The sequence below is a fragment of the Scyliorhinus torazame genome, chromosome 15, assembly GCF_047496885.1.
Source record: "Scyliorhinus torazame isolate Kashiwa2021f chromosome 15, sScyTor2.1, whole genome shotgun sequence".
Classification (NCBI taxonomy): Eukaryota; Metazoa; Chordata; class Chondrichthyes; order Carcharhiniformes; family Scyliorhinidae; genus Scyliorhinus; species Scyliorhinus torazame.
The window spans coordinates 146,575,132-146,592,431 of record NC_092721.1 but is presented as its reverse complement, the minus strand read 5'-3'; the positions used below and the strand labels follow the sequence as shown (position 1 = coordinate 146,592,431).

At 44.7% G+C, this 17,300-nt stretch overlaps 2 protein-coding genes across 11 annotated transcripts in view; one reads left to right on the top strand and one right to left on the bottom strand.

Moving 5' to 3' along the window:
- The window catches only part of LOC140391880 (spermatogenesis-associated protein 13-like), a 524,178-nt gene that overhangs the window by 257,891 nt on the left and 248,987 nt on the right, over positions 1-17,300 (top strand). The window lies entirely within an intron of this gene.
- The window catches only part of LOC140391712 (uncharacterized), a 54,435-nt gene continuing 47,200 nt past the window's right edge, over positions 10,066-17,300 (bottom strand). Inside the window, exon 6 of the mRNA XM_072476478.1 lies at positions 10,066-12,164. Coding sequence (XP_072332579.1) covers positions 11,016-12,164 — 1,149 coding nt within the window. The 3' untranslated portion in view covers positions 10,066-11,015. The remainder of the gene's footprint in view (positions 12,165-17,300) is intronic.

Genomic DNA, 17,300 nt, shown 5'->3' with positions numbered 1-17,300 from the left:
TGTCTAGATTGTGGTAGAGGCTGAAGTTCACATTTCTGAGCTTGATATTTTACTGTTCTTGTCTATAATTTGGACCGGTTGCTAGATAAATTATTAGAGTGAGGTGCACTTGGTTTATAATTTATGGTTTCTAATCTTGGTGGTTGGAGAACAAATTGAGGTTGTGTATTTTTTAAAAGGAATATTTTAAATATACTTCAAGTTCTTGTAAAGTTACATTGGAGAGGCGGCATTGTGGCGCAGTGGTTAGCACTGTTGCCTCACGGCGCCGAGGTCCCAGGTTCGATCCCAGCTCGAAGGGTCTGGAAGAAGGCAATGCCTGGGTGGGAGGGGTCTCTGATAATGCTGTCTGCCTTCCTGAGGCAGCGAGAGGTGTATACAGAATCAATGTGGGGGTGGCAAGTTCTGCAGTCTGCAGTTTCTTGCGATCTAGGACCGAGCAGTTGCCATACCAGGCTGTGATGCAGCCAGATAGGATGCTCTCTATCGCACATCTGTAGACGTTTGTGAGAGTCGATGCAGACGTGCCAAATTTCTTTAGCTTCCGTAGGAAGTAGAGATGTTGTTGGGCTTTCTTGACTGTTGCATCAACGTGAGTGGACCAGGACAGACTGTTGGTGATGGTGACCCCCAGGAACTTAAAGCTATCGGCCATCTCCACTTCGGAGCCATTGATGCAGACGGGAGTGTGTGCCATGCTGCGCTTCCTGAAGTCGATGATCAGTTCCTTGGTCTTTCCAACATTTAGAGAGAGGTTGTTTTCAGTGCGCCATGCAACCAAGTGATTTATCTCCCTCCTGTAGTCTGATTCGTCTTTATTTGAGATGCGGCCCACCACAGTCGTATAATCCGCAAACTTATAGTGGCTTACATTAATTCACACTGCTATGAAGTTACCGTGAAAAGCTCCCAGTCGCCACATTCCAGCACCTGTTCGGGTACACTGGGAGAATTCAGAATGTCCAAATAACCTAATAGCACCGCTTTTGGGACTTATGGGAGGAAACTGGAGCAGCCGGAGGAAACCCACGCAGACACAGGGAGAACGTGCAGACTCCGCACTGTGACCCAAGCCGGAAATCGAACCTGGGACCCTGGCGCTCTGAAGCCATAGTGCTAACCACTATGCTGCCGTGCTGCCCTGTACGTTTTGAGGGTTCAGTGATGCTTGGCAAGCAGAGTCCTGTGGTGTCTTGTGTTTCCCCCATCGAGACCAGGACATTTCCAAGTGTTGCCTTCAATGTTTGAATGTGAAATAAAGGGAGCATTCAAAATTTAACTTGTTTAGCAATGTGACATCAGTAAGTTTTTCTACTTCTTTACTAATACTGATCCTCTGAAACAATCTCCCAATTATGAGTTAATTGAAGATCAGCGAATCTCTCAAAGTTCTCAAATGTGTTTCTGTGTCTGTTTTAAATTGATGGCAAGCACCATATCCATCCTTGCACTAAACGGAAGTAGATTTACCCAAAAAAACATTTGTTTTAATTGACTGATATTGACAGTTATATTCATCGGTGGTGAGGGGCAAAGGTTGCATGCACTAGTTAATGCATTCAATCCATTATGCATTAACATGTTCTGACCCCATCCCTAAGCTGCTGGGACGTGCAGTTCATGGCTTTCACTGCTAAATCGGGATTTCATGACTAGTCACTGACTAGGAACCTGGAGTAGGAATCCTGGCTGACTTTCCACTCCCTGGCCAAAGGACTGCTGTGGCCGACGGAAGCACTCCTGATTCTGTCTTTTTACACCACAACTATGACATTGTAAATCCAGTTTTTCATCAATTCTCAATCTGCCATTGGAATATGTGAACCAGATTTAGCAGTGAACCCACAACACAGGAAGAGTGCAACTTATATTTTTATTGTACCTGTATATTCTGCAATATATGGTTTTTCATTTGGGGTTTAAACTACCGTTTGCTTGTGTTGTTGTCTTGTGAAGTTGAGGTGATAAATTGATCAATCTTGGTTAGGGGCCATGTTTTCTTTCTTAAAAGGGAGTTTTAGCAAACATTCATGAAGTAGTAACATTGACATTCATGACTTCACCATTGAAATATACTGTTGCCACTGTAGTTCGCTACGGGACAGCACAATATCCACCTCAAGTCACATTAAAGCAGTTCTGTGCAATTGACCACCAGACCATACTAATTAAAATTAAATTAAATTTGTCATCTTGTCACATTAAATGCCACATTTTACAGATATTTTTAAAAGAATGATGGTGATCAAAAGACTGCTTGTATACTGGTTGATGCTTGTTAATGAATACATGGCAGACATTTTACCCTGATTAGCCGGCTGGTCAAGCATTGTTACCGATTCAACACGCACCATTTAGTTAGATTGACGATGTGCTGCTGATAGGTTAGTGTGGTTTATAAAAATGGCAATGAATAGTAGAATACTGGACAAATTGACTGCTAGAAATAATCTGTCACTTTAAAAATATTTATATAGTGCATAGCTAAGTTGTCAGGCAATTGGAACTCAGGAAGGACTAGGTGATCCATATCAGTTTGTTGGTGGATGCCAAGTATTATACATTATTCTTGCTCATTCAGAATGAGATGTGAGTGCGTTCCATGATTCCATGCCTCTATGACCTGACAGCATGACATTCATATTTTAAGTTGATTCCTGATGTGGGAGTTTCTGGACCAGTTTCAGTTTTGTCCCTGAAGCCATTCTGCAGATCACTATTGATCACTGATGAACCAGAACTTGGGTTCCAAAAATCAAAGGCAATTTGCCTTTGGAAACAATAATGCACTGAAAATAGAAAACATTATGGTTTCTAAGTGATCACATAAATAGAAGATTAATCATAGAATGACATCATCAAAATGGGCATTGGATAGATTCTGACTATTGTGATTGTATTAAAGGAATATTCACCCTAACTTTGAAATGCTACCACTAAACGCATATGGGAAGTTTTAACTAGAAATGGGCGTGATAATGTTTGGACCTCAGTTAAATGCTGCAGCACTCACTCTTGTCTGATACTAGTGGAGGTGGTGTGTGGAAACAAAATTAGGATAGACACCAAGGACATCAAACCTAAAGAATTTTGCTTCTTGTGTGTGTGTGTGTGTGTGCCTGTGAGATGGTGTGATTCTGCAGCTGGGCGGGAGAGGCAAAAACGAGCCTGGAGGATTCCAGTGGATCCTTGTGGAGCCCAGTGAAGTACCCCTGTTGGTCTTTACCCACAAGGAATCAGCAACAATAAATTTAAATGCATGGCTTATTTGGGTCTATCTGCCAATTGCTGCCAAAGCCTTCTCTAAGGTTTGGCTCTGTAGAGGGTTCCAGTAATTTTGACTTAAAATCACATTGCTGTAGTTGGGTCACTCACTCCTTGCGTATTTTATGTGTGTGGTGGGTGGGTGGGTGAGATTGGAAAGAAGGGATCGCAATATAGTCACTAACTAGGTATTATTTTAAAGTCCAATTTCACTTTTTCACCAAGGGATGGTTTAGCTCAGTGAGTTAGACAGCTGGTTTGTGATGCAGAACAAGGCCAGCAGCACGGGTTCAATTCCCGTACCAGCTTACCCGAACAGGCGCCGGAATGTGGCGACTAGGGGCTTTTCACAGTAACTTCATATTTGTGCCAACAAAAGATTATTATTATTTCCTTTTTTCCTTTGAGAAAACTAGATCAAAATCAGTGTTTTATCACTGTCACATATTGATTGAGTCCACTGTGGTTATCATCACAATTCATATGCCCATACAGATAAATCAGTGTGAAAACTGCATCAGTGATGTGCGAGTGCCTGCACATGTTTCACTTGGCTCACTTCAGCTGGCATATTTCTTGGAAAAATAGTTTTGAACGGAGAAGTGAGAATGAAAATAGAAGAATTTGTTTGAATTAACAACCTTTTTTCTTTTAAAAAGAAAATTCGCCCCCACAACCCAAAGATGTGCAGGGTATTGGGACAGCTCAATATTCCAGGATGTAGGATCTTTAGGCGATACAGGGAAGGAGGTAAAAGAGGAGGGGGTGTAGCAATTTTGATCAGGCAATCAATTACAGCTGTAGGGAGAGACAACATCTTAGGTTCTTCAAATTAAACCTTGTGTGCAGAACTTAAAGAACAAAAAGGAGCAATCACATTGCTGGAGTGTTCTATATGCCCCCTAACAGTCTGAGGGAAAAATGGGAGAGCAAGTATGTAGGTACAGAGAGATAACAGAGTAGTGATAGTCGGGTATTTCAACTTCCCCAACATTAACTGGGGTAGTCATAGTGTCAATGGTGAGGGATGGAAATTCTTAAAATGCATCCGGGAACATTTTGTAAGCCAGTACGTAGAAGGTGCTGCAAGAGAGGGTTGATCCTGGACTTAATTTTAGGTAACAAAGCCAGGCAAGTGGTTGAAGTATCAATGTGTATGATGGGCGGGGGCGAAGGGGGGGCAGGTAAGTATTTTGCAGATAACTATCATGACTCTGTTAGATTTAAGATTGTTATGGAAAAGAGAGATAAAGGACAACTCTGGGCTTGAAATCAAGGCTAATTTTGATAAGATCAGATACGATATGGCCAGAGTGGACGGGGGCAGCCAGTTTTAGGTAAATATGTGACAGAACAATGGGACACATTCAAGAAGGAATTAGGGAGGGTACAGTGCCAACATGTTCCAATAAAGAAAAGAGGGCGGAACCAACAAATACAGTGAACCCTGGACACCTGGAGTATTATGTGTAGTTTTGTTGTCTTATCTGAGGAAGGATGTTCTTGCTGTGGAGGGAGTGCTGCGAAGGTTTACCAGGCTGATTCCTGTAATGGCGGGACTAAATCGGTTAAGATTACATTCATTGTAGTTTAGAAGAGTGAGAGGGGGATCCCATAAACTTCTTAAAAAGGAAATTAGGAGAGCAAAAAGGGGAAATGAAAAGGTAAAATAAAGGAAAAATGTTTTAAAAGTACATTAAGGGTGAAAGGATAACTATGGAAAGAGTAGGACCCATTAAGAACGAAGGTGGTAATTTTTGCGTATAGAGCCAGAGGATGTAGGTAGGGTTCTAAATGAATACGTTGCATCGGTGCTCACTCGTGAGAGGGATGGCGAGGATATAGAATTTGGGGAGAAGGACTGTGGTAAATTAACATTGACAGAGAAGAGGGTGGGCTTCTGTGATCCTGAGGCTAAGTGTGACAGAGAGGAGGGGCAGGATTCTGTGATCCTGAGGCTATTCTTAAAATGCATCCAGGAACATTTTGTAAGCCCCCCTACAGGGGGCCAGCATGGCACTGGAGCGGTTCATGCCGCTCCAGCTGCTGATCCCAGCGTCAAATGGGTGCCGCGGGATCCACGCATGCGCAGTGGCACCGGCGCCAACGCGCGCATGCACAGTGGTTTCCTTCAACGTGCCGGCCCCGAAGCAAAGTGGCGCACGACTACAGGGGCCGGCACGGAAGAAAATAGGCCACCAGCCAGAGAGGCCGGCCCACCGATTGGTGGGCCCCAATCGCAGGCCAGGCCACATCGGAGGCCCCTCCCCCCTGTTTTTACGACGGCTGCTTGGCCCACCCCGGGCCGCGAATCAGTGGGCTGGCCGCGTAGAGCGGCCCCCGACCGGTGCCGTGCCAACCATGCCGGCGCCAATAGCGCCGATTCTCTGCTCTGCGGAGAATCGCGTGCCGGCATCGGTGCGGCGTGGCCGATTCGCGCCGGTCACGGTGATTCTCCGGCCCGGCCCCGGGCTGGGAGAATCCCGCCCGAGGTTCTAAGTGGTCTGGCAGGATGGACTCCAATCTTCATTGGCTATTCAATGCAATCGCTGTGCAAATTTGATTTCTACGAAGTTTTCAAGAACCTCTGGCTTAAAAGTAGAAAAATCTCCAGGGCCAGGTGAAACTTATCCATGTTATTGAATGAGGCAAGGGAGGAAATAGGCAATAATTTTTAATTCCTCTCTGGCCACAAGAGAGGTGTTGGAGGACTGTTAATGTGGTACCATTATTCAAGAAGGTGGAAGGGATAAACCAGGAAACTACAGGCCAGTCAGTCTAACCTCCGTGGTGGGGAAACAATTGGAAGCAATTCTGAGAGACAGAATTAATGTGCATTTGGAGAACAGTTAGCATAGTTTTGTTAAGGGCTCATGTTTGACCGACTTAATTAAACTTTCCGAACAGGTGACCAGGAGATAGAGGAGGGCAATGCATTTGACGTAGTCTACATGGACTTTAGCAAGGCTTTTGATAAGGTCCCACGTGGGAGTCTGATAGCTTAGGTCAGAACCCAGGGGATCCAAGGAAATTTAACACATTGGATCCAGAATTGGCTGAGTGGCAGGAACCAGAAGGTGATGGTTGAGGGGTGTCCAGTGGAGCCCCGCAGGGATCAATGTTGGGGCCCTTGCTGTTAGTGGTTTATATAAATGATTTAGACATGAATGTAGGTGGGTTGATCAGTAAGTTCAGGGATGATGGGAAGATTGGTGGGGTGGTAAATAGTGAGGAGGATAGCGTTAGATTACAGGAGGATATAGTCAAGCTGGCCAGATGGGCTGATCAGTGGCAAATGGAATTCAATCAGGGTAAGTGTGAGGTGATGCACTTGGGATAGCACAACCAAAGCAAGGGAATGACGTGATGTCAGAGGGATCTTGTTGTGCATGTACGCTAGTCCCTTTAGGTAGACACAGTGGTTAAGAAGGCATATGGTATGTTTGCCTTTATTATCCATGGGCATAGAGTTTAGGTGGAGGGATGTTCTGCTGGGACTGTATACAATGTTGGTTAGGCCACAGCTAGAGTAATATATGCAGTTTTGGAATCACGTTATAGGAGGGATATGATAGCATTGGAAAGGGTACAGAGGAGATTTACTAGGATGTTGCTTGGGCTGGAGAGTTTTAGTTTTGAAGAGAGATTAGATAGTCTGGGGATGTTTTTCTTTGAGCAGACGAGGCGGAGGGGGGACATGATTGAGATGTATAAAACTATGAGGGGCATAGATAGAGTAGATGGAAATAAACTTTTCCCTTTTGGTAAAGGGATCGGTGACCAAGGAGCATAGATTTAAGGTAAGAGGCAGGAGGTTTGGAGGGGATATGAGGAAAAACCTTTTCACCCATAGGATGGTTGGAGTCTGACATTCACTGCCTGAAAGGTGGTGGAGGCCGTGTCCCTCATAACTTTTAAGAAGTATTTAGATGTGCACTTGCAATGCCAAGCTATACAAGGTTATGGGACAAGAGCTAGAAAATGGGATTAGAATATTTTGGTGGTTATTTTTGACCGATGCTGCAGACATGGTAGGCATGCGGGCAGCACGGTAGCACAAGTGGATAGCACTGTGGCTTCACAGCACCAGGGTCCCAGGTTCGATTCCCCGTTGATCACTGTCTGTGCGGAGTCTGCACGTTCTCTCCGTGTCTGCGTGGGTTTCCTCCGGTTTCCTCCCACAGTCCAAAGACGTGCAGGTTAGGTGGATTGGCCATGATAAATTGCCCTTAGTGACCAAAAAGGTTGGGAAGGGTTATTGGGTTACAGGGATAGTGAGGGTGGAAGTGAGGGCTTAAGTGGGTCGGTGCAGACTCGATGGGCCGAAGGGCCTTTTCTGTACTGTAGACCTCTTGGGACTCATGACTATATGTGCACTGATGTAAAAAAAAAATTTAGGTGCAGAATAGATGTGAATATCAAGTGTTCTCTTGATCACCTGCCACATGGAGATGCATTTAGTAACTTGTGGATAAAAGACCAGTACCCAGCTGTGAGGCTGTCTAATGTTCTGGTTCACTGATTTAATGGTCTGTGACCTTAGAAAAAGTTTCAGTGAGAAATGTACACTGCAGTTCACTGGAATTTGATTCTGGCATCGTGACAGCAACTGTGACAACACACAACATGTAGACGATATGCATTAAAGCTGCCTGACCATGCTAGGTTGTACCATAAAAACTAAAGATGGTCATTGCATACATTAGAAAAGAAAAATCATGCTTAAAAGTGAGTTGAAATTTGAAGTGATTTTTATTTTCATTTGTGATGTTGCATTCTCATTAAAATTTTCTTTTTGAATACATATTTTTCTTCTAGGTTGGCATGATGGTACAGTCGTTAGTACTGCCGTCTTAGAGCGCCAGGGACCCGGGTTCAATTCCAGCCTTGGGTGACTGTGTGGAGTTTGCACATTCTCCCCGTGTCTTACTCGGTTTCCTCCGGGTGCTCCGGTTTCCTCCCACAGTCCAAAGATGTACATGTTAGATGGATTGGCCATGATCAGTGCCTGGGGTTAAGGGAATAGGGCGGGGGAGTTGGTCCAGATAAAGTGCTCTTTCAGAGGGTCAGTGCAGACGTGATATGCCAGATAACGACCTTCTGCACTGTAGGAATTCAACGGATTGTCTGGATCTTCACCCACCCCCACCACCAATCCTTCCTTCTGTCACATTTGAAGTCTTTGCTTTTTGATAAGTTGTCAATTTGTGCAGTTTTATATATTTTGTTGGTGTTTTAAAAATCTCAAAAAACCTACAAATGCCTTGATACGGCTAAGTGTGGAAACCTTTTTATATTTTTCGGAGTTGCAAAGGGTTGAGTGCAGGGATCAAAACTCATCTGAGTTGATCATAATTGGGTGGAGTCCAGCTTATTTTTATACAAATGCATGGAGCAAATTAATAGTGCTGACATTGCACATCTATATAAGAAAGAGCTGACCTCAACCAATAATTTGAGATCCATTAATTTAATTATTTTATTGCTACACTGAGCTGGGAATTCAGGCGCCAGCTGTCAATCAAATGTTTCAGGCTGCCTGTTCGGTACTGGCAGAATTTAACAGCTTTGGGGGAGGTCAAACATCTTTGGGGTGCCAGAGTAGGCATATGATTTAATTTTTGAAAATTGGATATTCTATTCAGTGTACAATCTAAATGGATGCTGTGAAACTGGCTATCGTAATATGGGAACATGAGTCAGCCATTAAGTCTATTCTGCCTAATCTGCCAATCAGTCAGGTAATAGCTGATCTTTAACGCAACTACCTTCACTGAACATTGATCCACATTCCTTTGCACTTGTCCGTACATTTTAAAACCTCCATCTCGGCCTTGAAGATTTCAACCAACCCAGTAGCCACAGCATTTGAGGAAAAAATGTTCCAGAGTTTCACCTTTGTGGTAAAAGTGCTTTCTGATTTTCAATCCTGAATTTCCTGGCTTGACTTTGAAGATTATGGCCCATGTTCTGGAGTCCATCGCCAGAGGAAATAATTTCTCTGGATCCAACCTATTGAACTCCTTTATCATTTTAAATAATGAGATATTTGTTGTACCCCCTGCAAAGCCAATGTATGTTTCTTGAGATGCTGTGCCCAAAACTGAACACAGTACTTTTTTTTCAAATTTAGTGTACCCAATTATCTTTTTTCCAATAAGGGGCAATTTAGTGTGACCAATCCACCTAACCTGCACATCCTTGGGTTGTGGGAGTAGAACCCATGCAGACACTGGGAGAATGTGCAAACGCCACACGGACAGTGACCCAGGGTCGGGATTCGAACCCAGGTCCTCAACGCCGTGGTCCCAGTGCTAACCACTACGCCACCGTGCTGCTTTCGAACACAGTACTTGAGAGTACTTGGAGTTTAAAAGGATAAGGAGGGATCTTATTGAACTAGAACTCGAGGGCACAGCCTCAGACTGAAGTGACGATCCTTTAAAACAAAGAGAAGGTGGAATCTCTTCAGCCAGAGGGTGGTGTATCTGTGGAACCCTTTGCCGCAGAAGTCTGTGGAGGCTAAATCACTGTGTCTTTAAGACAGAGATAGACAGGTTCTTGTTTAATCAGGGGATGAGGAGTTGAGGAGAAGATTGGAGAATAGGGATGAGAAACATATCAGCCATGGCAGAACAGACTCAATGGGCCGAATGGTCTAATTCTGCTCCTATGTCTTATGATCTTATGGTCTTATATGCTGTGATCAAGACTTTGGACAACTAAAACATAACTTATTTTTATGTTATTCTCTAAGTCTGAATAAAGATTGTAGACTTCCAGTTAACACAAATACTTTATTCAATGGGTTCGTTCTGTTTCCAGAGCTTAACTAGATATAATACAGTCAAGAGGTATGACCAGTGAAGCTAAGGTAAACTGCCTATGCTGAGCTGTCTCTGTGTGCTGCTGCTCACTAGCTCTGTGCTTCTGAAAGAGGCGGATCCTACCTTGGGCTGGACCCTTTATACCCGTCTCTGATGCATTCTAGTGATGCTGTGGCTGTTACATCTGTCTGCAGTCCCTGGTGTATGTGCAGATGTACAGATCACTACATCCCCCCCCCTTTTATTGGACATGTTTTCGAGACTGGCCTCAAGAAAACTTTACATAACAAGTGGTGAGAATATGCAAATCTGCACACTGTGAAAATGATAAAAGTAATACAGAAACAATTAACTGTGTTGTGAGTCCATCGTGAGAAATGTCCATATTCGTCTTGTGCGTGTGTTGAAGTGTCGTCCCAAATCTAGCCGGTCGGGTGCCTTACGGCTTCTGCTGGAGCGTCTTAACGGTGGTAGTAGGGATGATGGTTTAATGTCATCAAGAGTACTGTCTGGCGTTGTGTGGCGAGGAACGTCCTGTGGACAAATGGACTCGATCAAATCCAGTGTCGGAAATACTGACGTTGTAGGTCGAATCTCTAATAGGCTACGGTGGTTACGGCGACAAATTACTCCCGCAGACGATTTGACAATGTAGGACCGCGGTGCATCCTGCCTGATCACCATGGCTGACTCAGACCACCCACCTTCTGGACCCCTGATTCTGATGGTGTCACCTATTGTCAGTGGCTTGAGTGGGATCGCATGTTGATCGTAGTATAGTTTTTGTTTGGAACATATTGCCCGCATGTCGTCGAGAACCGGTGTGTTGCCGGGGTCTCGGAATTGCTTTGCCAGTAGGGTTGTCCGGATGTCTCTGCCGAAGATCATTTGCGCTGGCGGCAGTCCTGAGCTCAATGGGGTTGCTCAGTATGATAGCAGAGCTAGGTTGATGTCGGAACGCGACTCGGCTGCTTTGCTGATGAGTCGTTTAATGATGTTGACACCTTTTTCCCCTGTTCCATTTGATTGTGGGTAGTGATTCTGTGTCGCACCATTGTCTGACCTCGACTTTTTCCTGTGTTTGTGGTATTGATTCTGTATATCATCGTTCGTGAAAGCTGTTTTGCCTGTTTTCTCTGGAGCAGATTTGAATAATTGAGATTCTTTATCATGCCATGGCATGTTTGTAGTCTTGTCATTGTTCCGCAGTGTGCTGTGGCATTGTCCTTTACGTGCAGAGTTGTACCATGTTGTACAGGTCATTGTTTCATTGTTGTTGTTTCTGTCGTTTCTATCTTTGTTGTTTTCGTTATCGTTCTTGTTGTTGCCGTTCTTGTTTTTCTTTTTGTCGCGCTTGTTGATTCTGTTTTCATTGTTTTCGCTTTTATTCTTGTTCTTTTTCTTGTCGTGCTTGTTGTTTCTGGGATGCTTCTTGTTGCTTTTGTCGTTCTTGTTGCGCTGCATGTTGTTTTTGTTGTTGCTGTTGTTGTTCTTGTTTCTGCTGTGCTTCTTGCAGTTTATGTTGTTCTTGTTGCGCTCAATGAGTGTGCCATGTGGATGATTTGAGTCATTGTCACAGTTATTGGCATCAGTGTCCTTTGTGGTCTCTGCTACATTGAGCGTATCTTCTTGAGAATTGTGAGAATGATCTGATGTTGCATTGATGTTGGTGACATCAGTCATTTGTGGTGGATTCGATTCCTCTTCTTTGCTTACTTGGTATTCCTCTTCTAGAGTCATTTCTGGTTCACTTGAATCATCATTGATTTCTAGGTACTCCTCTTTTGGAGTCATTTCAGGTTCACTTGAATTATCATTGATTTCTTGGTGCTCCTCTTTTGGAGTCATTTCAGGTTCATTTGAATCATCTGTGATCTCTTTGTGCTCCTTTTCTGGAGTCAAAATCTTCACGATTTCATTTTGTTGTGGGTTGTGGTGCTCCTTTTCTGGAGTCAAAGTCTTCAAGATTTCTATTGACGTGGTCTCTCTGGACTCTTGGTGCTCCTCTTCTGGAGTCAAAATCTTCAAGATTTCTATTGACGTGGTCTCTCTGGACTCCTGGGTGGCCGTCCTCTGATTTAAAAAAAAAATGTTTTATTAAAGTTTTTCCAATCAGCGTTTTTACATAACAAAAATAGAAATACAGATGGTAATAAAAAATAACAATAAGCGTCGCCCAAAGCTTACAATAAAACTAATTACAAAACAGAAACATTTTTTTAAATAAACAGAACAAGGTGGATTTTGTCTCCATGCCCAACTCACATTATATCAACAATACACCCCCCCCCCCCCCACCTGAACCCCCCCCCCCCCCTGCCCCCCCAGGATGCTGCTGCTGACACTTGCTGCTCCCCTAGAAAGTCAAGGAAAGGTTGCCACTGCCGGGAGAACCCCATCAAGGACCCTCTCAAGGCGAAATTTAGTCGCTCCAGGCTGAGGAACCCCGCCATATCGCTAACCCAGGTCTCCACGCTCGGGGGTTTCGAGTCCCTCCACATTAACAAAATCCGTCTCCGGGCTCCCAGGGAGGCAAAGGCCAACAGCTTGGCCTCTTTTGCTTCCTGCACTCCCGGATCCTCCGCCACCCCAAATATCGCTACCGCTGGGCTCGCCTTCACCCGAGTGTCCAAAATCCTAGACATCACCCTTGCAAACCCCTGCCAGAATCCTTTAAGCGCCGGGCATGCCCAAAACATATGGGCATGATTCGCCGGATTCCCCGCACTCCTCGGGCACCTGTCCTCCACCCCAAAAACCCTACTCATTCTTGCCGCCATTATATGCGCCTGATGCACCACCTTAAACTGGATTAAGCCGAGCCTGGCACATGATGAGGCGGAGTTCACCCCTGCCCAGGGCATCGGCCCCCAGGCCCTCATCCAGCTCCTCGCCCAGCTCCTCCTCCCACTTATCCTTCAACTCCCCCACTGAGGCTTCCTCTACCTCCTGCAGCTCCTGATATATGTCCGACACCTTCCCCTCCCCTACCCAGATGCCAGACACCACCCTATCCTGGATCCTACGTGGGGGCAGCAGCGGGAATGTCCCCACCTGTTTTATAAGGAAGTCCCGAACCTGAAGGTAGGCCGTCCTCTGATTATTGAGTGCTTCTGTGCAGACGAGCTGAGATATGTCAATCTCGCTGTGATCCTGCACATCCTGTATGGGAATTGTGATTTCTTCGTCACTTGTCTCACATACAGTGGGTAGACATTCAGTGCCTTCTTCTGGTGGCTCAAATAAGCTTGATAGATCTTCATGGTCTTGTACATGCATGGCGTTCGCTATGGAGTATTTGCTTGCTTCCATTTTTGAGTCTGTCACCAAGCTGTCTGTGGAGGTTGCGTCACTCTCTTTGTGGAGGCTTGCGTCACTCTCTTTGTGGAGTCCTTCATCGCTCTCTCTGTGGAGTCCTTCATCGCGCTCTCTGTGGAGTTTGTCATCGCTCTCTCTGTGGAGTCCGTCATCGCTCTCTCTGTTGAGTCCTTCATCGCTCTCTCTGTGGAGTCTGTCATCACTCTCTCTGTGGAGTCTGTCATCGCTCTCTTTGTGGAGTCGTGCAGTGTTCGCGCTGTTGAATCGATCTGTGCTCTCTCAACGGAGTCGTTCTGTACTCTGTGTGGCTTCGTCTTCGTCTTGGGTATTGCTGTCATCCAATGTACCGACGATCTGCCATGGCATCATGGTATTGGATTTATCTACATAAGAACATAAGAACTAGGAACAGGAGTAGGCCATCTGGCCCCTCGAGCCTGCTCCGCCATTCAATGAGATCATGGCTGATCTTTGTGGACTCAGCTCCACTCTCCGGCCCGTACACCATATCCCCAAATCCCTTTATTCTTTAGAAAGGTATCTATCTTTTTCTTAAAAACGTTTAAAGAAGGAGCCTCAACTGCTTCACTGGGCAAGGAATTCCAGAGAGTCACAACCCTTTGGGTGAAGAAGTTCCTCCTAAACTCGGTCCTAAATCTACTTCCCCTTATTTTGAGGCTATGCCCCCTAGTTCTGCTTTCCCCGACCAGTGGAAACAACCTGCCCGCATCTATCCTATCTATTCCCTTCATAATTTTATATGTTTCAATAAGATCCCCCGCATCCTTCTTAAACTCCAATGAGTACAGTCCCAGTCTACTCAACCTCTCGTCATAATCTAATCCCCTCAACTCTGGGATCAACCGAGTGAATCTCCTCTGCACTCCCTCCAGTGCCAATATGTCCTTTCTCAGGTAAGGAGACCAAAACTGAACACAATACTCCAGATGTGGCCTCATCAACACCTTATACAATTGCAGCATAACCTCCCTAGTCTTGAACTCCATCCCTCTAGCAATGAAAGACAAAACTCGATTAGACTTCTTAATCACCTGTTGCACCTGCACACCAACTTTTTGCGACTCGTGCATCAGCACACCCAGGTCCCTCTGCACAGCAGCATGTTTTAACATCTTACCGTTTAAATTATAATCCATTCTGCTGTTATTCCTCCCAAAATGGATAGCCTCACACTTGGCAACATTGAATTCCATCTGCCAGACCCTAGCCCATTCACCTAACCTATCCAAACCCTTCTGCAGACTTCCGGTATCCTCTGCACTTTTTGCTTTACCACTCATCTTAGTGTCGTCTGCAAACTTTGCCACATTACACTTGGTCCCCAACTCCAAATCATCTATGTAAATTGTGAACAACTGCAGGCCCAACACTGATCCTTGAGGGACCTCACTAGTTACAGGTTGCCAACCAGAGAAACACCCATTTATCCCCACTCTCTGCTTTCTATTAGTTAACCAATCCTCTACCCATGCTACCACTTTACCCTCAATGCCATGCATCTTTAGTTTATGCAGCAACCTTTTGTGTGGCACCTTGTCAAAAGCTTTCTGGAAATCCAGATATACCACATCCATTGGCTCCCCGTTATCTACTGCACTGGTAACGTCCTCAAAAAATTCTACCAAATTAGTCAGACACGACCTACCCTTTATGAACCCATGCTACGTCTGCCCAATGGGACAATTTCCCTCCAGGTGCCCCGCTATTTCCTCCTTAATGATAGATTCCAGCATTTTCCCTACAACCGAAGTTAAGCTTATCGGCCTATAATTACCCGCTTTCTGCCGACCTCCTTTTTTAAACAGTGGTGTCACGTTTGCTACTTTCCAATCCTCTGGGACCACCCCAGAGTCTAGTGAATTTTGATAAATTATCACTAGTGCGTTTACAATTTCCCTAGCCATCTCTTTTAACACTCTGGGATGCATCCCATCAGGGCCAGTAGACTTGTCTACCTTTAGCCCCATTAGCTTGCCCAATACTGCCTCCTTAGTGATTACAATCATCTCAGGGTCCTCACCTATCATATCTTTATTTCCATCAGTCACTGGCATGTTATTTGTGTCTTCCACTGTGAAGACTGACCCAAAAAACCTGTTCAGCTCCTCAGCCATTTCCCCGTCTCCTATTATTAAATCTCCCTTCTCATCTTCCAAAGGACCAATATTTACCTTACCCACTCATTTTTGTCTTATATATTTGTAGAAGCTTTTACTATCTGCTTTTATGTTCTGAGCAAGTATACTTTCATAGTCTACCTTACTCTTCTTTATAGCTTTTTTAGTAGCTTTCTGTTGTCCCCTAAAGACTTCCCAGTCCTCTAGTCTCCCACTAATTTTTGCCACTTTGTATGTTTTTTCCTTCAATTTGATACTCTCCCTCACCTCCTTAGATAGCCACGGTCGATTTTTCCCCTTTCTACCGTCTGTCTTTTTTGTCGGTATGAACCTTTCCTGAACACTGTGAAAGATCACTCGGAAGGTTCTCCACTGTTCCTCAACTGCTTCACCATGAGGTCTTTGCTCCCAGTCTACCTTAGCTAGTTCTTCTCTCATCCCATTGTAATCGCCTTTGTTTAAGCACAAAACACTAGTGTTTGATTTTACCTTGTCATCCTCCAACTGTATTTTAAATTGCACCATATTGTGGTCGCTCCTTCCAAGAGGATCCCGAACTATGAGATCATTAATCAATCCTGCCTGATTACACAGGACCAGATCTAGGACCGCTTGTTCCCTTGTAGGCTCCATTACATACTGTTCCAGGAAATTATCCCGGACACATTCTATAAACTCCTCCTCAAGGCTGCCTTTACCAACCTGGTTAAACCAATCGACATGCAGATTAAAATCTCCCATGATAAACGCTGTACCATTTCTACATGCAACCGTTATTTCTTTGCTTATTGCCTGCCCTACCATCCTGTTACTATTTGGTGGCCTATAGACTACTCCTATCAGTGACCTTTTCGCCTTACTATTCCTGATTTCCACCCAAATTGATTCAACCTTGTCCTCCATAGCACCAATATCATCCCTTACTATTGCCCGGATGCCATCCTTAAACAACAAAGCTACACCACCGCCCTTACCGTCCATTCTATCCTTTCGTATAGTCTGATACCCTTGGATATTTAACTCCCAGTCGTGACCATCTTTTAACCATGTTTCAGTAATGGCCACTAAATCATAGTCATTCACGATGAATTGCGCCATCAACTCATTCACCGTATTCCGTATACTACGAGCATTCAGGTAAAGTACACTTATGCTGTTTTTTATGTCTTTGTTATGAATCCTAACACCTTGATCAGTAACTTTTCGCAAATTATTTTTCCTCTTACCTTTTCTCCTAATTTTCCTTGTCATTGAACCCATATCTCTACATAATAACCTGTCACGTAACCTGCTACCTTGCTCTCCATTAACCATTATACTGTCCATAGCTTTACCCTTCCCTTCCCCCCCAACTTGCTAGTTTAAAGTCCTTGTGACCAACCTATTTATCCTATTCGCTAGAACACTGGGCCCAGAATGGTTCAGGTGAAGACCGTCCCAACGGTACAGGTCCCTCCTGCCCCAGTACTGATGCCAATGCCCCATGAAATGGAATCCCTCTTTCCCGCACCACTCCTTTAGCCACGTGTTAACTTCCCTAATTTTCTCAACCCTATGCTAATTGGCACGTGGCTCGGGTAGTAATCCAGAGATTATAACCCTGGAGGACCTGTTCTTTAATTTAGTCCCTAGTGTTTGATAATCCCCAAACAGGTCCCCTTTCCTAGTCTTACCTATGTTGTTAGTCCCAACGTGGACCACAACAACTGGATCCTCCCCCTCCCTCTCCAAAATCCTTTCAAGCCGATCAGAG